Raw genomic sequence first — 23,157 nt, forward strand, 5'->3', positions numbered from 1 at the left:
TATTGGCAGCAGCTGTATGATGAGGTTTTTTTTTTTTTTTTTTTAAGGCAATTACCACCCCAGAGCACAAGAATCAACCAAAAACCTCAGGATCAGATAAATTCTTCGGTGTTGCCTGGACTTTGAATTTTCCATTCCTCACGTTTGAAAGATCCTTGAAAGGTTACCTAGGCCATGCCCTTTTCTCTAAGGAGGTCTGTCAATAAAATCTCCTGAGAAATTGGCCATGAATCCTTTCATCTGAGCTCACCCAAGAAGGCCATGAGACCAGTGGGACTGGCCTTGGGGATTTATGATGCTAGATTGGACAGGGAGAGAACCAGTTAAGAGTTGTGATCTCAAAAGGGACTGAGTTTTTATCTCAGTGCCCTTTTCCCAAGTTGGCTTCCTGACCACCTTCTTCTCCTTTTAATAATATAGTAGTTTCTCCACTCTTCATTAGCTAGAAAAATTCTCACCAGGAGCTTTCAAAGCATACCTGCTTGTGATAGGCAAGGTGTGGTTTCTCAAGGGTGAGATGTGTGACACAGTTCTTCCTCCTCAGGAATATGAGGCTCCTGCGATAGATGATGGGAAGCTAGAGGTAGTGGCAATCTTTGGTTCTGTACAGATGGCAATGTCCCGTATCATCAACCTGCATCATCATCGCATCGCCCAGGTAGGCACGGGCCTGGTGGGCAACAGAAAGGGTTTGAGCTCTGTGGCTACAATCCAGGATGTGGGGTAGTCTCAGGAATTAGCCAGGTATAAGAATGACAGGGTGGAGGGAGCACGTTATCTGGTAGGAAGCAAGGTACTGGCTGAAGTTGGAAACAGAGGTGGTAGGGACCAAAGGAGCAAAAAGCCCATAGCAAACATGTGTTTCCTCCCTGGGACAATCTGATTCACATTTTTGCCAGTCCTGTTCAGATACACATTTGGCCATGACTGTGAGATTATCAGATTGGTCTACAGTCGTTACCTCATTTTTCTCCCCCATTCTCCCTCCTCCTCTTCTCTGGCAGTGCCGTGAGGTGATGATAACCATCGATGGTGAAGAAGGTATCCCAGTGCAGGTGGATGGGGAGGCCTGGGTTCAGAGGCCAGGCCTTATCAAGATTAGATACAAGAACACTGCCCAGATGCTGACAAGAGATCGGGTAAGAAGGGAAAGGCTCATCTGGGGCTCCTACGTTGTCTCATCTATAGCTATCACTTGAGTACTGAATACTTCCAGTCAGGCAGAATTCCTTAAAGAGAGGTCTGCATAATACTTATCTCAGAGTCACCTTGGGTGCTTGTTAGAAATGCACATTCCTGGGCCCCACACAGGCCCACTGCATCAGAATGGAGATGGGTATTTCCTGGGAACTTGCATTTGCAGACAAGCTCCCTGAGACATTCTGATATACATAGACACTTGCAAAGCACTGTCCAAGAGAGTGAGACAAGAAGCTCCCTTCTGTAGTTTTCCACAAAGTTGTACTCCTCCCTCCACTGCACAGAGTTAAAGGCCTCAGGTGGTTATGGAGAAATCTGCTCCCTTCAACAAGAGAGTCTTCATTGAATATGGTCTTTAGGTTCCTCTAAGGCGTCTTAAAATACTGCATTCACAAATGTCACTCACCTCAGCTAAACCACCTAAAGCTAGAAAGGAGCCATTATTAATCAGATGTTCAATGCTTAGAGGCTTTCTTCCACTCTGGCCTGTGGACAGTCCATAGACACAGCAATAGAGAAGGGATGCGATGTCTAGTTTATAAGCTACCTACTTTGTGTTGGGCACTTTACATATATTCTCTCAAGTAGGTCCTCTCAACAATCCTATGAGGTAGATACACTTATTCCCATTTTATAGGTGAGGAAAATGAGGACCAGAGAGGTTAAATACTTTGCTAAAGGTAACACAACTAGTCAATGACAGAAGCACAATTCAAAATTAAATGAGATATGTCTAGCTCTAAAATCCATCAGAATATATTGCCTAGATTTGGCAAAGAAGGGAGCTGAAAAGGGCTCCACTTTCTTATTGGTCATGATACCTACCTATAGGAGCTTCTGGAAGGCAGACATCTGTCTGATTCAAGTATGTTGTCCCAAGACTTGGCACGGTAACAGCAACAACGACAGCAACAACAAAAAACTAAAACTGCTTAGTATGAAAGAGACATTGAATAAAATGTTAGACAGATGTATGGGTGTGGAGATAGGTGTATGGGGGAATGGATGGGGCCCTCTTTCCCCTTTCCCCACAGTACCCACAAATATCAGGCTCACAGACAGATCTGTCACATGCTGTCTTAGCTACAGCAATCTTTAGGCTCTGCCACTGTCTTTATCGCCAGGACTTTGAGAACTCAATGAAAATGTGGAAGTGCAAGCATTCTGAAATCCAGGCTGCCTCTCAACCCCAGCTGGACTCCCAGGAATCTCAAGATAGCCTCTCTGATGAGGAGTATGCCCAGATGCAGCACTTAGCTCAGCTTGCAGAAAACCTCATCAGCAGGTAAGTGGACTGGCCCAGATACAGGGCTGGGAATCCCAAGAAGAGATAGGGAGAAGAAGCCAACTTGTATCTATTGGCTACTGGAGAGCCTGGCCTCAGAAAGGAGTATTGCTCAGAGCTCTGAGGATTGACAGGGACTCTGACATTCTAGGTAGGAAATAGTCTTTGTGGTCAGCAGTAAGCCAGCTTGGACCTCTACCATTAGGCCCAGAGATAAATTTTGATCTCCTCTTGCTGCCCCAGACCCAACAGGACTAAAAATGCTTATCCTTGCCCTTAAATATCAGGAGGGCCTTAGAGTTTCTGGAGTCAGCTCCTTCCTCTATTCTAGCCTCCCACTCTCCCAAAGCACCCAGTATCTAATTCTGGTGAGACAAGGATGGACAAAAGTGAATAGCTAGAGAAGAGTAGAAACATTTTCTGGCATAGGTGGCTCCCTAGAAATGAGAAGAAATAACAGGAGAGAGTAAAGAATACAATTTACCCTTAATCCCAACCCTCACCAGCACCTCAGGCCAGATATCCTTCAGAACTCTAGACTCATTTATCTGTCCTTGCTTTATTACAGACTTACTGACCTGAGTAAGGTCCACCAGCATGTGTCTGTCCTCATGGACTCTGTGAATGCCAGTGCTAACATCCTGAATGATATATTTTACAACCAAGACAGTAGCAATGAGGCAGGTGCAGCTTCCTGCACTCCCATTGAGGTAAGGGGGGAAGCGGCAGATGAAGGAAAGGAGTCAAACCAAATAGGAAAGGGAAGGAAGGGGAGCTGGAGGCTGGGTAGAGAAACTGGGCAAATGACATGGCAGGAAACTGATGGATAGAGTAGAGGGGGAGGCAGATATTGTTTGACTTGTTACTGGGAGAATGGTTGCTGGGAGAATGGTTACTGGTCCAGAGTGGTTACTGGGAGAATCCCATAGCAGATTTCATCAGCCTGATAACTATCTACCACACTGGCCTCAAGGAGAAATAGCCTGAGAATGGAGAGGAACTTGGCTTAGGCCCTTCCTCATTCCAGGAGGATCCCTATATAACCTGTTAAGGTGACACTTGTCATTGAAACTTGTGCTCCAGGCTGCCTTGGTTTTCCTCTCGTGGGGAAGGTCTAGATTAGATTCTTGATGTTAAATGTGCCATCCTGTGACTTTACCCACTGGCAGAAGATTTTTAAGTGATGCTTTTAAAAAGTAACTTTAGTGCTAGGCAAACAATACAAAAGGGCCACATACAGGGTCAGGGCCTCCTAAAATGTAGGTTACCTATTTATTTGGGGCCGGATCTTAGTTGGAAGAGGCCTGGAGCTCCAGGCCTGGAGTTTCAAGAAGACAGATGGTTAGGCCTAACTTCATGTACCATGGGAAAGGTGGCTTCAGCCTAGTGGCAACAAGTGGCCTCAAACTTACTATCTGGTTTGCATATTCCCTGTTTCCCTATACCCATAGCACTCAATCAGTGATGCCAAATGCCAAGTTGTGCTGTGCCACAGCATACAACACACCAATACAGCTGTACTGGTAGTTGATAGCTGGCATCAGTTTTGACTGGTTGGTGCCCATGCTGAACTACTAGTTGTGCTATATCGTGAATATTACTTTTTCACTTATAGCCACATCCTACTAGCCTGCTCCTACCCTCCCACAGAGAAGCCAGCTGCATGCTTACTAACCAACAACTCCTCTGTCTTTGTCCTTTCCCTTCCTTTCTTTTCCTTTCTTCTCCTCTCAGACTCTAACCAGAAATGATGCAGTAGATGTTACATTTAGTCTTAAAGGGCTCTACGATGACACCAAAGCTTTCCTGGATGAAAACTTGGTGAGTGGATGGGGTTGGAACAGGGAGGGCAAAGTATCCCATCTGAATATGGTCACAGCCTGTGCTTGGTTCTAGAGCATTGGAAGACATGTAGGAGCATTTTGGCCAGGTGCTTACCTGGCAGTCCCTGCTGTGTCATCTTCACCCAGAGTTGTCATTGATCGTGTCACTTTATAAGTTATGCGAATCTATAGGGACTACCATATCCTTGAAGAAAAGTCTATCTCCTTTGGCAAATGTCTCTTGGGTCCAGACTAGGCCAAACAAAAGCAGCGTTTTCTCATCATACCTCATATAGTTTCAGTAGAAAAGGGTGAGCTCTTTTGAGCTGCTCTGCATCTCCCAAGTTTCCACATACGTCTCTCACCATGTGGAAAGACAGTAAGGAATAGTGGGGAAAGTTGGGGGTCTCTGAGTTCAAATCCCAAATCTGCCCATTACTAGCTATATTAGTTTCCTAAGGCTGCTGTAACAAAGTACTAAAACCTGGGTGACTTAGGACAACAGAACTTTATTGTCTCACAGTTCTGTAGGCTAGAAGCCTGAAATCAAGGTGTCAGCAGGGCCATGTTCCTTCTGAAACCTGTAGGGAAATCCTTCCTTGCCTCTTCCTAGCTTCTGGTGACTTGCTGGCAATCTTTGCTGTGTTCCTTGGCTTGTAGATGCATTACTCCAATCCTCCATATTCACATGGTGCTCTCCCTGTGTCTCTCTGTCTTCCCATGGCCATCTCCTTAAAGGATACCAATCTTACCGGATCAGGGCCCACCCTACTCCAGAGTCCAGACCAGACCAATGATCCCATCTTAATAATTACATATGCAATGACCCTATTTCCAAAAAATTGAGGTACTGAGGGTTAGGATTTCAAGATATCTTTTTGGAGGGGACACAAATGAATCCATAACAGTAGGTACGTGAGGTAACTTCACCTCTCTGGATCTCAGTTTCCCTACCTACAAAATAGGAATTAAAATCTCTACCTATCCAGGTTGTTGTGAGGATTAAACAAACTACTGTATATTATGTGCCTAGCTCTTCCTAGCAGCTTGACAGATGGTAGATTTTATTAGTGTTAGGGAAAATGGACTGAGGCTCAGTTTTTGAGCTACAGGAAGAGTTGCTGTTTCTCATAATGCAAAGCCCATAGGCACACCTGGTGAGTGTGCTTTAATGAGTCAACTGATCATGACTACTCCACTTTAGGTTTGCTGCTAAGGCCCCTAGGAAGGTACTGTTCTGCCTCTCATCTAATTAAGGTTTATTTGAAGAGGGGCCTCTGAGTTGATTTTTGCAAGAAGTGCAGCCACTTCCCCCTTTCCATTTGCACATCTAACTGGCACACTGCACAGGTGGAAGAGTGGTTAAGGCAGTCAGGCCAGGCTGTCCCAGCATCTGAGCCCCAGGCTAGAGTCTTTCAGCCTTCAGCGACAGCAACAGAAGTACCTTCTATATATAGGCAGAGCTAAATGGCCTTGCCAATTTGGGCAGCAGGAAATATGGGAGCTTGGCCTCTTATTGCCACTCAGGATTTCTTGAGGCTCATGGGGTCATGAAAATTGGTTTGTGCCAGCCAACAACCCAAATTGAGCTCATATCATACTTAATATAGAACCTGGTAAGGACCCACACACACACATACACACATCCAAACGAGACCTGGGTGCAAACGGCTGCTAAGAATGACCATGTATCTCCAGAAAGGCCATATCATAGAGGTGGCATGGATGTAAGGCTTATTTCATTTTTTTAAATTTATTCTTATTTTATTTATTTATTTTGGCTGCATTGAGTCTTTGTTGCTGCATACAGGCTTTCTCTAGTTGTGGCGAGTGGGGGCTACTCTTCATTACGGTGCACAGGCTTCTCATTGCGGTGGCTTCTCTTCTTGTGGAGCATGGGCTCTAGGCATGCAGGCTTCAGTAGTTGCAGCATGTAGCCTCAGTAGTTGTGGCACACAGGCTTAGTTGCTCCGCGGCTTGTGGGATCTTCCCGGACCGGGGCTCAAACCCATGTCCCCTGCATTGGCAGGCAGATTCTTAACCACTGCACCACCGGGGAAGTCCAGGCTTATTTCATTTGAATGTTGTTATTCCTCCCCTTGAAGAAGGAGAACAGTCAGTGTTGGGAGAGGGATGTAGCCTTTTTTTTTTTTTTTTTTTTTTGCGGTACGCGGGCCTCTCACTGTTGTGGCCTCTCCCGTTGTGGAGCACAGGCTCTGGACGCGCAGGCTCAGCAGCCATGGCTCACGGGCCCAGCCGCTCCGCGGCATGTGGGATCTTCCCAGACCGGGGCACGAACCCGTGTCCCCTGCATCGGCAGGCGGACTCTCAACCACTGCACCACCAGGGAAGCCCGGGATGTAGCCTTTTGATGAAGAAAATCCCACCCAGTAACTCCCACTTCCCTTATGTGGCAAACTGGCTTAGTGATGTTAGAACAGAAACCAGGAAGTGAGTAACAAAGTCCCCTGAGTCAGTTTGCACATTTATCTCAGAGAAGAGTCCTGAACAAGGTCTCTATTGAAGCCAGAAGGACAAGAGAACAGAGCATAAGATTCAGGCCCAACCATATACTATTTTTCAGAGCCCGAGTCTCTAGGTGCCAAATAGGAAGTCATTAGGAAGCCATTTTATTCCTCTTCTATTATGATTAGGAATCATTTTCTAAGACCCCAATTCCTCTTTCTTCTCTGTGGTTTTGGGTTTGCCTATCAAATCCCTTTTGAGCACTGCTGGTAAGTATGCCCCTAAGAATCCCTGCCCCTTTCCCCCTTATCTTGAAGTGATGGCCATTTCTACTTGACACCACTGTTCCCCGTCCCACCACCATGTACACACACGTGTCCTGTGCATCCGGGCTACTCCGTACTGTCCTAAATCATTCGTTGTAAAGCAAAAGCAAGAGATTATTTGACAACATGACTTGTTCCCCTCTCATATCCCATCCTGATTGGTCATAACCTCCAATCCCATCCCTCGCTCATTCACCTGTCACCCATTTGTGACAGACAGCAGGGTTCCACTTAAGGCTGGCCCATGCACAGCAAGAAGCTACATAAGTGCCAGACTGAAAGTAGAGCACATGCCAGAGAGGAGAGATGAAGCCAAAGTAGGTGGGCTGGAAAGCGTGTCAGAGCTGATGATATCAGCATGCATCTGTTCTCCCAGCTCACTATTTAATGGAACATGAACTATCTCACTTATGTTGTTGGTTTAGAACTTGGTTCTTCTGAGTTGGAGATGGTCCCAGAATAATCTATTTTAACTCTCCCATGGAGCATACAGAGTTCATCCTGTGGGTGCTGGGGGTTACTAGGGAATGCTTGAGCTTTGTTTCCTAAACCCATGGGACAAGCCATCATTCACTAAGAGTGAATAGCTAGGGGCTAAAAGCACAGCCTGGGGAGGCAGACCCTCTTTGCCAGGAAGGGAAAATTTGAGCCAATCTCTCTCTAGCCCTCCCCTTGCTTCACAAAGTAGCCTTTAAATTATGGTAACTGTGTAATAAAGATTCCCCCCACCCCAGCATCTGGCCACCCCACGTACCCTTTCTGGAATGGTGTGGTGTAGAGGGTAGGCTATAGAGTTGAATAGATCTGGGTTTCTGTCTAGTCATGTGATCTTGAGCACTAAACTTCTTTGAGTCTGTTTTCCCACCTATAAAATGAGAACAATAGTACTTTGTAAGGTATTATCAAGCTATTGGGAAGATGGAATGAAACTATGTATGCACAGTGCCTGGCATATAGTATTTGCTCAAAAATTGGTAGCTATTATTAGGGGGGCACTTGGGTGTCTCCAGGGGCTTGAGGGTCAAGGGTAGGACCCTTATCCTGGACCCTAAGCTGTAGGGGTACAACTTCAGCATTAATTGATAGTGGTCAAAGGGCCTCTCTGCTTGCCAAACTGTGAGCACGCCAAGCCCTAAGGAAAGCATCACTGTCTGGTTGTCTCCTGGATCTCCCTATTGAGAAGGTAAAGAGCTGGCTATACTTTCCACTGACACCATGAGCCAAAGGAGATATAAGTTGGCACACTGTGGTCTCATGGCCACTAGCAGGGACTGGGAGTTGGGGAGAAGGCAAGAGTCTATGAAGGTAGGGTGCTTAGCATTGGATACTCACTCTTTTTCCTGTCTTCACCAGCTGAGAAATGCTGAGTATGAGGCCACACTGCAAACTTCCCTGGATGCCATGAATAAGGAGTTTGAAAAGCTATCTGAGATTGACTGGATGAATTCAATCCTTTCTCCAGAGGTATGTGACCTGTGGATTGGGAAATAAAGGGGAAGAGGGATTCTTCCTTGGTACTTTGCCTTCCGGTGTGGGCCAGGACACAGTGACTGATGTAGCATAGGGAGGCCAGTAGTGGCTTTCAGCTTGAGTTCAATGGAGCCTCCTCCTCCCATCTCCTCACCATAAGTATACAGGACAAGGCAGAAGGCACACTGAAAAACTAGATGACCATGAGAACATAACCAGAAAGAAGAACCACTCTGTATCAGAAGATTGGGAGAGAATAAGCAAGAATGGTCTTTTTCTGTGCCTTTCTCCTGGCTGCAATTCCCCTCCCCTGCTCAGTACCTGCTGCTGGGACTGAATTTTGTCTGGTACATACCATTATGGCCAATACCAGGTGTTTACAGCCAACATCTGTTCTAAATGGTTGGTGCCCAGGCCATTCTGGTGGTTAAATCTACCAAATATCACCTCTCCTTGCTGCTTTCTGTCCCTCCCACTCTGGGAGGAAAGTAGGCTATCTCAATGCTTTCCCCTAGTAGGTGTGTGGCTTAAAAGAAAATCAAGCATGGCAGCTGTGGCTATAATATAGCTGTGGGGATGTCATCATTTTTTGACAATTCTGAGTGCTCTCCTGAGATTGAAAAATAGTCCCATTTCATAAATCAAATGACTCAAAGATGTCCACCTACCACCAGGTAAATTATACCTTTTACGGTCTGACAGGGTTTTTCTTTAAATTTCTCCACCATGGAACTGCTCACTTCAACCTGTAGGAATACTTGGTTCTCCTACTCATTATGCCTGTTTTCTGGCTTCATACACCAGTTATATGCATGTGAGCAAGCCATACAAGCATGTTTGGACTAGTGCAGCAATTGGGCTACCATTTAAGAGAAAAAGCCATAGGCAAATTTAGGTCTTAAAGGATTTAATAACTTTCTCATATGCCTTTGCTGCTCTTGACCAGTAGCCCCCTGGGGAAGAAAAACATGCTGTTATGCAGAAAAGGAAGCACACTCTTGTAGCACCCCATTCTTACTCAGTTCAGCTATCTTGCACCAAGCTCCTGACCTAGGCAAACAGACTGGATATTGAGAGAAATGAAGCAAACAGTCCATGCTCTGGGGTCTCAATATGGGAGTCTGCCTGGCCTGGGCATAATCTCTTTTCTGGACTTCAGCATTTCCATAAAGATGAAGAAGTGAGGCTCTAAAGAAGGGCAGAATAGATTGAAAGAAAGACAGGAAGATGTTGCTCTTTCACTTGATACCAAACTTGCTCACCTTAAGGCCACAGAAGGCGCAGATCCACTTTGGTGGGGAAAAGCTGAATGAGAGTCAATTATTTATTGGACTTTCCAAAGCTTTGGTTCCAAGGGAAGGTCCTGTGCCCTTCCTTTAGGTTTCTTCTGAAAGGCAATTCAGAAGAGCATTTATTAACATGAGATCATTTATTAAAGCTTTTAGCAAAGTACCTGGCACAGAGTAGGATCTTGGTAAAGATCAGATGCCTTCTAGGGCACAAGACTAGTGAGTAGGGGTATCTCCCATACCTGGATAGATAGCAGATCTGCCTGCTTCTTGCAGCATCCTCGTTCACCACCTTGCCAGGCCTCTAGGAATTGTTTCTGACTATTAGGCAACTAACATTTTGACCTTCCTCTTGTTGTGGTTTGCCAGGAAAAGTCTTCAGATACTGACAGTAGAAGCCTCGGATTGAAAGTTAAGTTCCCCAAATTGGGAAAGAAGAAGCCAGAAAAGGAAGACAAACCTAAATCAGGCCAAGGCATCCAGGGCTTCATTGGTAAGTTTCTCCCACAGGCATCGAGGTCATAAAGGATTCCCCAGCAGCCTGGGTACTTCCCAAAGACCTGAAGCTCACATTAGAAATGTGCACGGGTATGGTGGTGATGGAGGAGGTGGCCGGCTGGGAGCCAACCTTAGGGGATGCCAAGCAGTCTCTTGGACAAGGTGTGAGTTAGAAAGTGATATGGAGGGAATTCCCTGGCTGTCCAGTGGTTAGGACTCCACGGTTCCACTGCAGGGTCACGGGTTCGATCACTGGTTGGGGAACTAAGATCCCGCATGCCACACGGTACACCAAAAAAAAAAAAGAAAAAGAAAAAAAAGCTCCTTAAAAAAAAAAAAGAAAGTGATATATGGATACTGACAGGGAGAGAACCTGAGAGGCAACCTTGCTTTGTGATCTCTGTGATATAAACAGCTGAAGAGAAAAATGAGAACAGCCAGTACCTTTCTGCTTGACCCATTCCTTTCCTCAGTGGATAAAGTATGGCAAAACAGTCATATTTAGATCTATTTCCCAGTCAAATACAACTACAAGCTTTTGGTCCTGCTCCAGAAAGCACTATTATTTGAGATGGGTTGGGGGTGTCAGTGCTGGGCACCTACAGGGTCAGGAACAGGTTCCACGACCTATCTAAACACTCTTATTCTTTATCTGTTATAGTAAATCCCTGGAAATGCAAAATTTGTTTCATTATTTGAATTTTGGTTCCACCCCTTCTTCAGAATTGGACTTAAATGTTCTTGATATATCAGTGGGGCTCAAAAGAAGGTTCCCTTAGAATTGTCGGCTATGCCAATTCTGATGTCAATCGTCTCTCCTAAATTCTGAGCCTAGATGACCTGGAAGCTTGAGATGGGGGGAAAGGGATGGAGGGTGGCAGTTTGTTTTGTTTTTTGAGGAACTGAGACTTCATACAGATGCCAAGAGAGAATCTCCTGGACCAAGTTATGTTTGGTCCAACTGGTTTGAGTCCCTAAGAATCTGCCAGTTGGGAGACCCATGGTGCTTGAGAGTCTTTCTGAAGACTCTGAAAGGGTCAATAGCAGTTTCATGGATTATCAGGTTCTGAGAACTCATCCCATTTGTGTTTGGCTTGCATGACATCAGCTGGTTTTCTAAGATGGTTTAAAAATGGTTGGTACAATAGGAACAAACCAGTCTCCTAAAGGACTCTTTGCTCTCTTTAGCATCCATAAATTTAGGCATCTGGCAATGTGCTAACCTCATTATTTCTATACTTGCTTTTTTTCTATAAAGGAAATTTGTGGCACCGCAGACATCATGAAGATGAAGCAAAAGATGATGATCCTCCAACACCATCAGGATCTCAACTATAACCCTTGAAAGCTGGAAGGAGAACTCACAACATTTAGGATTCTACTAAAAACTCTTGAAACCTCAATACAGGCTAGACTAAATTATTTCAGAACAAACATGAGCACCACCAAGAAAGATCCTCCAATTCTTTACACTAATACATTTTTTTCCTGGACTCAATCAGGTCTCCTTAGAGGTTTACATTTTCTCATTGGCCAAAGATTCTTGTTCCGAGTTGTCTTGTTCAGTTCTCCTTCTCTTCGTGCATCTTGAGCAACTACAGTATTTAATTGAACTAAGCTTTTTGTGAATGGCCTGGGATCTACAAAAGATTCAAGGGAGTTCACCTTTTCAGGGAGTTGGGGAATGTTTTTCTCTGACTGGCAGAGAAACTGTTGATGCTAGGGAATGAATGAAAGAAATACTCTCAGGGAGATGAGGAGAGGGGTCAGGACAGCCAGGCTTGGTGGTGTTTCTCCCCCAATCCCTGTCAATTGCAACTTGTGACTTCAGAAGGTCTCTCCTAGTTGGCCTATTAAGATGAGAACTAGGTCCTGGGGGCTTGTCCACTTGCCTCTTACAATGACCATGTGAAATCTTTTCTTGTGGTGACTGCTCTCTCTGCAAACCCTTTCTGTTTTTCCATGTGCGCATGTATGTCTTTGCACATGTCCAGGTGGTGCTCTGGTGGCTGGGTGGGCCCATTGGTTGGAACTCACCCCTATGGCAACCATACAGGCTCCCTTCCTACTGCCTTGATCCTAGCCTGCATGCCTCCATGGAGTGTTTGCCTGCATTCTTGCTGGATTTTTAGACTAAATGTTTTGCTGCTGTGCTGCAGTATAGTTATGTATAGAGACATATAAAGATGTATATATATAAATATATATATATATATTTTTAAGAACTGAAAATACAACTCGACCTCTAAATGACCCTATAATTTATTGTGCTAACCCAGGAATCCCTCCCCACCCTGATCCCATCCTCCACCCCCATTACCCTACACACACATATGCCTCTACCAACTGCCCTAGTTCTTGGTGGAGCTTCTAATCTTTTGGTGCATTTTCAGTGTCTTAGAAGTGGCTGGGATCTACCTATGGCCCAGCTGATTCTGATGCCCCCTTAAAATTCTGAGCCAGGCCACAGAAAGGGGAACAAAAACACCAATGCCCTAGAGAAGGGGGCTAAGCTGGCATGCTGCCTTTTTCGCTCTATCTGTCCTGGACTCTACATCAGCAACTGCCCAACCTGTGCTGTCCCCTTCCCCAATAAACACTATATGGAGCAACCAGGCCTTGAGCTCTGTGACTCAGATGTCTGAGCTAAGGACTGCCTGACAATCAAGTCACAGCCTAGGCCCTTCCCCACAAGCTCCATCTTGGCCTGCATCTTCTGGGCAGGCTGTTGGTTAAGTCCCCAAATCACTTTTGAATCTCCCTTCTTGCTCCTTTCCCTTGAGTACGGAGGGACATTCAAAGTGACCAGAAAGAACATGACCCTGGGAAAATGGAGGCTAAAAGCTTCTGCTTCTCCCATGGTTCTTCTTCCAAATTTCTCATGAAAACAAACCAGGCCAAAATTGCTCCAGATCCCAATTAGCATTTTTTTGAATGCCTGCGCCCAGTCAGGCAAATCTAATCAAACTCCAGTATTTCTCCAGGGGTTCTCTCATGTCTGCCTTGTATCCCCACCCACCCTCAACTTATACCTTTGAGTAAGTGTCCCTTCCCATTTATCAACAGAAAGCCAGGAAACTGGCCTCTCCCTACTTCTCAGAAAAACTTAGCGTGCTCAATTACCTGACTCAGTCCAATCGCTGGTTTATCGAGGTGCACAATCCAACTCTAAGCACTGGTTCTCAACTCTGGAACTCCACCAGCCTAGCCCACTTAAACCAGCCACCTGTGTTCCACCTCTGCAGGGGTGAGGAGAAAAATACTAACAAGGGGATAGTCCCCAGACGTCTGATTGCTGTGCCAAACAAACAAAAATGTCCTAGCTCTACAACTAGGGAAGAAAGTTAATGGAAAAACATTGAGAGAAAACATTTAAAACTTATTTAAGCATCAGAATATGTTAACTTACTGTATGTATTTAAGTGGGGAATGTGCTGTTGCTGTGTCTTTGGCTTTCTCCGTATTACTCTTTCTTCCCAGGAGGAGGTATTAGATCAAATCAATAAGGTCACCGTTGCAGCCCAACTTGGCTCCTCCGTGGCTGCACACATTAACAGCTGCACACACGTTCACTCACAGAGTTGGGAACCAAGTTGCATATTTTTCAGAAGAGCCTTTTTCAAAATGAAAAATTTCCAAATGAGCAAATTTTAGGAAACAAAAGGAAGTCCTGGGAGAGGGTAGCTTTTACTTGGCAGTGCCTAAGCAGGGCTGTGTCTTGTAATTATTTTTATCACCAATGACAGTAAACTGTAATAGTACTCCATCTCTTGTGTTTACTTTGCTGACTTACTATCCATCTTTGTATGTTGTAATGCTACTCTTGCTCTGTTGTACCATCTGGATTCCCTTTTACCTACCCTATCCTCCCACCCTGAATCAGAATGATATTGAATGAAACCACTAAGATTGGAGGCTGGAGTCAACTCATGGAGCAGAATTGATAGGGGATGAGGCCCAGGAGCAGGTGTGGCTTGCTAAATCCCTTGGTTACCTCCTAAACTGCTTAGTTACCAGTTGTTTCCCAAAACAAGGAAGACAGCTTTGCTGAGCACTTGTTTTTGCACATACTAGCTTGAAAACAAAGCAAGAAGTGGTGATCTCTTTCTCAAGGGAGGTGGCCCATCCTCTGGAAGCATAAGCTCCTTTCAGGACTTCATGGTTAACTACTTGCAGTAATATAATTGTTCAGGTGGTGGGACCAGACACCAAATATCCATCTCAATTATGTTCAAAGTTGACATCAAGAGCCAAAGTTCTGGGGTTTGGTTGCATCTTTTGGAGCACTTTCTGAGGGACTGATTGAATGGGCAATTCCTAGCAAGAAGAACAGTGGGGAAGGAGAATGCCAGTGGATTTGGACTGCCATCATCTGCTTTTGGTGTCAATACTACAGGAGGTCAGCAGCTATCATTCACCTCACCAGAAAAGGGCCTGTGTTTTGTCTAAAGGGGCAAGGGAAGAATAAGGAAGACATTTTCAATTTAATAAATTAGGTTAAAGTTGATCAGAAGAAACAGTTGGGGTTAATGTCATCTTCCCTCAGGACACAAGTAGAAGAATTTTAATTTCATAAGAAGTAGAAACTAATACCAAAACAACCAAACCCATTAGCACCATTCCATCCTGTAAAGGACCTTGATTGGCTTTATGGTTTGTGGAATTGCATTTGTCTACTTGTCTGCTAATCTTTAATCTGTTTTTTTGTTTGTTTTGTTTCCTCAGAGACCCCTGCAAGTAAGCAGCAGGGCCAAGGGCTGATTGGGGGAGGAAACTGGGGTAGTTATGGGGTAACAGGAAAAAGCAGAAAGAAAAGGTCCACAAAGTGTGCCTATTCCTCCTCCCCACAAAATGGAACACCAGTCTTCAAAGTTAATAAAGTTTTGCTTCTTAAAGTATTTTAATAAATGGATAAATATAATCAACACCAGTGTCTCATCATTTACCTCAGCATGGGAGGAGTTGAATGGTGGTGGAAATGGGGAGTGGGCTTGGGTTGTCATCCAAGCTCTAAACAAGCCACATGCATGTAGGGATGGCAGGTGGCGAGGGGTGGGGAACAACAGCAGCACAAACTAAGACTCTCCATCAGGGTGATCATAACACTGAAAGGGCTGCTACAAAAAGTTCTAAAACCTGAAACAACTCAGGACAATCCTATGGGGGAATACCTGCCACTGTATTTGTTTTAGAAGCCAACTCTCTGCAGGATCCAGATTCCAATGAAATGAATTAGTTACAGGGGAGGAGAACTGAGGTAGAGTACAACCCAGATTGCTAACTAGATGCATACATGCAAAAAGTACCTCGAAAAACTTTCGACAATACAATCTGCTCCCCTAAACCATACATCACATACTCCTCTCCCTTCCATAAAGGTTGAAGTGGGAAGGAGTGTTCTGTTCAGATGCAAAATTGGCTAGGCCTGGGATTGAAAGTGGTTCAATTTCTGCCCTACTAATAGTGACCCTGAGGGAACCAGTTATTTGTCACATTTAATAGGGAGGCAACTGAGGCTGTACTAGACCAGGATTCCACAAAATGCTACACCAGTGTGAGAACTCAGATATTCTAAATCCTCGACTTTCCAATACTAAAAACTGTCTCTTACTTAGAGACAAAACAGTTGTGACCTTCAGGACCACAGTCTACCTCCATAAAAACAACATTCTTATGCTTTATGAGGGAAACAGCCCTATTTCTGAGGAGCTACCACCAGGGTGGGCCCTGTAATTCCTGCTAAGAAGTTTAGACTACATCCTATAAAGCTAGTAAAGTACCATCAGAATTGAACTTGTCTGTTTTTTAAATTATCATATGATAAAATTGCTTTTTTTTCTTTTGGTGTATAATTCAATGAATTTTAACACATGTAGATATTCATGTAACCACCACCACTACCAGGATACAGAAGTTTCCACTATCCCATTAATCTCCTTTATATCATTCCTTTATAGCTACACCTTAACCCTACCTCTAACCACTGATCTATTTTTCCATCCTTATAGTTTAAGGAATGAATGTCATAGAATATGTAACCTTTTGAGGCAAGCTTCTTTAACTCAGCATAATGCCTTTGAGGTTCTTCTGTTGTTTTGTGATCAACAGTTTGTTCTGTTTATTGCTGAATAGCATTCCATTGTATTGATCTACCAGTTTGTTTATCCATTTAGCCATTGGAGGACCTTTAAGTTGTTTCCAGTTTTTGGCAATTATGAATAAAGCTGTTATGAACATTCATATCCAGGTTATTGTATCCACTTCTCTAGGATAAATACCCAGGAGTGTGATTGCTGGATTATATGGTAAAATCGTGTTTAACTTGATAAGAAACTTCCAAATTATTTTCCATAGTTGCTGTACCATTTTGCATCCAAACCAGCAATGCTTGGAAAGTTCCACTTGCTCCACATCTTCACCAGCTCTTGGAATTCAGTAATTTTTATTTTAGCCATTCTAATAGGTGTTTAGTGATACCTCATCATAGCTTTTCCCTAATAGCTAATGATGTTGAACATCTTTTTATGTGCTTATTTGTCATACTTAAATCCTCTTTGGTAAAATGGCTGCAAATTCTTTTCTCTCTTTTGTAATTGTGTTTTTCATTTACTTATTGTTGAGTTTTCAGAATTCTTTAAATATCCTGGATCCAAATTCTTTGTCAGATATATGATTTAGAAATATCTTCTGCCAATCCATAGTTTGTCTTTTCATTCTCTCAACAATATCTTTCAGAGGAGAAGTTTTCCATTTTATTTATTTATTTTTTAGGCCACGCCATGCAGCATGCAGGATCTTAGTTCCCAAAACAGGGATCAAACACATGCCCCCTGCACTGGGAGTGTGGAGTCTTAACCATTGGGCCACCAGGGAAGTCCCTAGTTTTACATTTTTATAAAAATAACAATTCATCATTTTTTTCTTCTATGGACTGTGCGTTTTTGCATTATATCTAAAAATTCTTTCTCCAACTCAGTGGTTCTTAACCAGGGGGGACTTTGTCCCCAGGAACATTGGGCAAAGTCTGGATACATTTTTGGTTGTCATGACTTACGGGGCATGGTGTTACTGGTCTCTCATGGGTAAAGGCTGGGGATGCTACTATATATCCTACAATGCACAGCAAAGTTTCCATGACAAAGAATTATCAAGCCCAAAATGTCAGTGGTGCTGCTGCTCAGAAACCCCCATTTAACCCTATGTCACAAAGATTTTCTTTTACATTGATTTCTAAAGGTTTTATAGCTTTATGTTTTAATTTTAGATCTATGACTCACTTTGAGTTAATTTTTGTATAATGAATGAGGTTTAGGTGAAGGTTCATTCTTTAGCATATGGATATCCAACAGTTCCAACATCATGTATTATAGTAAAAAAGACTGCTTTTATCACTGAATTTTTTGCACCTTTCTCAAAAATCAAACAGCCATAATTGTGTGGGTCTAATTCTGAACTCTCTACTCTGTTACATTGTTCTGTCTCTCTCTTCCCCAATAACCACACCATATTCATTACTTTGTAAGCTTTATAGCAAATTTTCAAATTGGATGGTGTGGTTCTTTCAACTTTATTCTTTTTCAAAATTGTCTTAGCTATTCTAGTTCATTTGCCCATGAAATTTGAGAATCAGTTTGTCTGTATGTACAAAAAAAATCCTGCTGGGATTTTGACTGGTATTGAGTTCAATCTACAGACCAATTCAGAAGTGACATCTTTACTCAGTTGACACTTCCATTCCATGAATACCATGTTTCTCAATTTGCATGATTTCTTTTATCAGCATTTTGTAGTTTCCGCCACATAGATTTTGTAGATGTTTTATCAGATTTATACCTAAGCATCTCATTTTGGGGACCTACTATAAATGGTATTTTAAAGTTTTAATTTCCTTGTATGTACATTGTCAGGATACAGAAATGGGATTGATTTTTATGTGTTGATTTTGTGTTCTGTTACTTTGTTAAGCAAACATGTTAGTTCTAGGAGTTTTTCTCTCTCTTTTTTATTGTAGATCCCTTGATATTTTCTACACATATGGTTATGTCAGCTGCCCAAAAGAAGTCAGTTTTACTTATTCTTTTCAAATCTGTATTCTTTTTACTTCTTTTTCTTGTCTCATTGCACTGGATAAAACTTCTAGTATAATGTTGAATAGGACTGGTGAGATTAGACATCCTTGCCTTGTTTCTAAGGCAAGGGGAAAGTATTCAGTCTTTCACCACTAAACATGATGTTACATGTAGATCTTTGGAGACAACCTTTATCAGGTTGAGAAAGTTTCTATCCTTAGTTTGTTGATAACTTTTATCATGGATGAATGCTGAATTTTGTCAAATGCTTTTTTCATATCAATTGATATATGATTTTTCTTCTTTAAACTGCTAATATGATTGATTACATTGACTTATTTTCAAATATTGAACCAGGTTTGCATTCCCAAGATGAACTTCATTTGTTTCAGTCATACTATTTCTGGATTGGATTTGTTAAAGATCTTGAGTCTATGTTTATGGGTGATACCGATCTGTAATTTTCTTTTTTATACTGTCTTTGTCTGGTTTTGGTTATATGGATAAAGCTAGCTTTGAAAAATGGGTTGAAATGTTCCCTTTTCTGTTTTCTGGAGAGATAGTGTAGAATTGGTGTTAATTCTTCTTTAAATGTTTGGTAGAATTCACCAGTGAAACCACTTGATAATGGAGACTTCTCTGGGGGGAGGTTTTCAACTATGAATTCAATTTCTATATTAGTTATAGGACTACTCAGATTATCTATTTTATCTGGATGACATTTGGTAGTTTGTAGTTTTCAGGGAATTGGTCCATTTCATCTAAGTTGTCAAATTTATGTGCATAGAGTTGTTCTTAGTATTCCCTTAATAGTCTTTTAATGAATATAAAGTCTGTAGTGATTTCCCCTCTTTCATTCCTGATATTGATGATTTGAATCTTTGCTCATTTTTCCTTGTTTAGCCTGGCTAGAAATTTACGAATTTTACTGATCTTTGCAAAGAAGCCGTTTTGGGTTTCATTGATTTTCTCTATTTTTTTCTTATGTTTCCTATTTCATTGATTGTTGCTGTTTCTTTCCTTCTGCTTGATTTATTTAATTCTTTTTCTACTTTAAGGAGGAAGCTTAAGTTATTGATTTCAGATCTTTCTTGTTTTCTAATATGAGCATTTAATGCTATAGAGTGCCCTAAAACCACTGCTTTTTGCTGTATTCAACTAATTTTGATATATTTTCATTTCCATTCTGTTCAAAATATTTCTAATCACTCCTCGGACATTTCTTTGACACATAGATTATTTAGAAGTATATTATTTAATTTCTAAGTGTCTGGAAATTTTACGATTATTTTTCTGTTACTGATTTCTAGTTTAATTCCATTGTGACTAGAGAACACATTCTGTATGAGTTCAATTATTTTTAATTGGTTAAGGCTTGTTTTATGACCTAGGATATGGTCTATCTTGGAGAATGTTCCACGTACACTTAAGAGAATGTGTATTCCTGCTGTCATTGGGTGGAGTAATATATCAGTTGGATTCAGTTGATTGATGTTGTTGTTCATTTCTTCAATATTCTTTCTGATTCTGTCTGCTTATTTCCATCAATTACTAAAACTATAATTATAGAGTTTTTCCACTTCTCTCTGCTCTGTCAAGGTTTGCTTCTTGAATTTTGAACTTCTGTTATTAGAAGCAAATACATTTAGAATTACTAGGTCTTTGTGGTGAATTGACTCTTTTATCAATATATAATGTTGTTCTTTACCCCTGGCAATTTCTTAGCTCTGAAGTCCATTTTGTCTGATGTTAATATAGCCATTCCAATTTTTTTACATTAGTTTTTTTCTGGTTTATTTTTTTAATTGAAGTATAGTTGATTTTCAATATTATATTAGTTTCAGGTGTTACAACATAGTGATTGAATATTTTTATAGGTTATACTTCGATAAAGTTATAAAATATTACCTATATTCCCTGTGCTGTACAATATATCCTTGGAGCTTATTTATTTTATACAAAGAAGTTTGTACCTCTTAACTCCTTACCTTTATGTTGCCTCTCCCTTATTCCATCTCCCCACTGGTAACCACTAGTTTCTTCTCTATATCTGTGAGTCTCTTTCTGTTTTGTTATATCCATTCATTTTTTTAGACTCCAACATATAAGTGATAACATACAGTATTTGTCTTTCTCTGTCTGACTTATTTCACTAATACCCTCCAGGTCTATACATGTTGTTCCAAATAGCAATATTTCATTCTTTTTTAAGGCTTTTCATTCATTTTTTTTCTTTTTAATGTCCTTATTGGAGTATAATTCCTTTACACTGGTGTGGTAGTTTCTGCTTTATAACAAAGTGAATCACTTATACATATACATATGTCCCCAACTCTCCTCTCTCTTGCGTCTCCCTCCCTCCACCTTCCCTATCCCACCCCTCTAGGTGGTCACAAAGCACCGAAATGATCTCCCTGTGCTATGCAGCTGCTTCCCACTAGCTACCTATTTTATGTTTGGTAGTGTATATATGCCCATGCCACTCTCTCACTTTGTCCCACCTTACCATTCCCCCTCCCCTTACACTCAAGCCCATTCTCTAGTAGGTCTGCATTTTTAATCCCGTCTTGCCCCTGGTTCTTCATGGCCTTTTTTTTTCTTCTTAGACTCCATATATATGGGTTAGCATATAGTATTTCTTTTTCTTTTTCTGACTTAACTTCACTCTGTATGACAGACTTTAAGTTCATCCGCCTCACTAAAAATAACTCAATATCGTTTGTTTTTATGGCTGAGTAATATTCCACTGTGTATATGTGCCACATCATGTTTATCCATTCATCTGTTGATGGACACTTAGGTTGCTTCCATGTCCTGGCTATTGTAAACAGAGCTGAAATGAACATTATGGTACAAGACTCTTTTTGAATTCTGGTTGTCTCAGGGTATATGCCCAATAGTGGGATTCCTGGGTAGTATGGTGGTTCTATTTTTAGTTTTCTAAGGAACCTCCATACTGTTCTTCATAGTGGCTGTATTAATTTACATTCCCACCAACAGTGCAAGAGGGTTCCCTTTTCTCCACACCCTCTCCAGCATTTATTGTTTCTAGATTTTTTGATGATGGCCATTCTAAATGGTGTGAGGTGATACCTCACTGTAGTTTTGATCTGCATTTCTCTAATGATTAGTGGTGTTGAGCAACCTTTCATATGCCTGTTGGTGATCTATATATCTTCTTTGGAGAAATGTCTATTTAGGTCTTCTGCCCATTTTTGGATTGAGTTGTTTGTTTTTTTGATATTAAGCTGCATGAGCTGCTTGTATATTTTGGAGATTAATCCTTTGTCAGTTGCTTCATTTGCAAATATTTTCTCCCATTCTGAGGGTTGTCTTTTGGTCTTGCTTATGGTTTCCTTTGCTGTACAAAAGCTTTTAAGTTTCATTAGGTCCCATTTGTTTATTTTTGTTTCTATTTCCATTTCTCTAGGTGGTGGGTCAAAAAGGATCTTGCTGTGATTTATGTTATAGAGTGTTCTGCCTATGTTTTCTTCCAAGAGTTTGGTGGTGTCTGGCCTTACATTTATGTCTTTAATCGTTGAGTTTATTTTTGTGTATGGTGTTAGGGAGTGTTCTAATTTCATTCTTTTCCATGTAGCTGTCCAGTTTTCCCAGCACCACTTATTGAAGAGGCTGTCTTTTCTCCATTGTATATTCTTGCCACCTTTGTCAAAGATAAGGTGACCATACGTGTGTGGGTTTATCTCTGGGCTTTCTATCCTGTTCCATTGATCTATATTTCTGTTTCTGTGCCAGTACCAGACTGTCTTGATTACTGTAGCTCTGTAGTATAGTCTGAAGTCAAGGAGCCTGATTCCTCCAGCTCCATTTTTCATTCTCAAGATTGCTTTGGCTATTCAGGGTCTTTTGTGTTTCCATACAAATGGTGAAATTTTTTCTTCTAGTTCTGTGAAAAATGCCAGTGGTAGTTTGATAGGGATTGCATTGAATCTGTAGATTGCTTTGGGGAGTAGAGTCATTTTCACAATGTTGATTCTTCCAATCCAAGAACATGGTATATCTCTCCATCTATTTGTAACATCTTTAATTACGTTCATCAGTGTCTTATAATTTTCTGCATACAGGTCTTTTGTCTCCTTAGGTAGGTTTATTCCTAGATATTTTATTCTTTGTGTTGCAATGGTAAATGGGAGCATTTTCTTAATTTCACTTTCAGAGTTTTCATCATTAGTGTATAGGAATGCCAGAGATTGCTGTGCATGAATTTTGTATCCTGCTACTTTACCACATTTATTGATTAGCTCTACTAGTTTTCTGGTAGCATATTTAGGATTCTCTATGTATAGTATCATGTCATCTGCAAACAGTGACAGCTTTACTTCTTCTTTTCCAATTTGGATTCCTTTTATTTCTTTATCTTCTCTGATTGCTGTGGCTAAAACTTCCAAAACTATGTTGAATTGTAGCAGCGAGAGTTGGCAACTTTGTCTTGTTCCTGATCTTAGTGGAAATGGTTTCAGTTTTTCACCTTTGAGGATGATGTTGGCTGTGGGTTTGTCATATATGGCCTTTATTATGTTGAGGATCGTTCCCTCTGTGCCTAGTTTCTGCGGGTTTATATCATAAATGGGTATTGAATTTTGTGGAAAGCTTTCTCTGCATCTATTGAGATGATCATATGGTTTTTCTCCTTCAGTTTGTTAATATGGTGCATCATGTTGATTATTTTGTGTATATTGAAGAATCCTCGCATTCCTGGGATAAACCCCA

General features: G+C 41.7%; 1 protein-coding gene across 1 annotated transcript in view; it reads left to right on the forward strand.

Moving 5' to 3' along the window:
• Positions 1–11,695, forward strand: part of DGKK (diacylglycerol kinase kappa) — a 160,139-nt gene extending 148,444 nt beyond the window's left edge. The window contains exons 21-28 of the mRNA XM_060138458.1: positions 545–658; positions 1,005–1,139; positions 2,325–2,485; positions 3,054–3,195; positions 4,220–4,306; positions 8,454–8,564; positions 10,229–10,352; positions 11,616–11,695. Of these exons, the coding sequence (XP_059994441.1) occupies positions 545–658; positions 1,005–1,139; positions 2,325–2,485; positions 3,054–3,195; positions 4,220–4,306; positions 8,454–8,564; positions 10,229–10,352; positions 11,616–11,695 (954 nt within the window). The remainder of the gene's footprint in view (positions 1–544; positions 659–1,004; positions 1,140–2,324; positions 2,486–3,053; positions 3,196–4,219; positions 4,307–8,453; positions 8,565–10,228; positions 10,353–11,615) is intronic.
• The last annotated feature ends 11,462 nt before the right edge of the window (positions 11,696–23,157 follow it).

Source organism: Lagenorhynchus albirostris, chromosome X (genome assembly GCF_949774975.1).
Source record: "Lagenorhynchus albirostris chromosome X, mLagAlb1.1, whole genome shotgun sequence".
NCBI lineage: Eukaryota > Metazoa > Chordata > Mammalia > Artiodactyla > Delphinidae > Lagenorhynchus > Lagenorhynchus albirostris.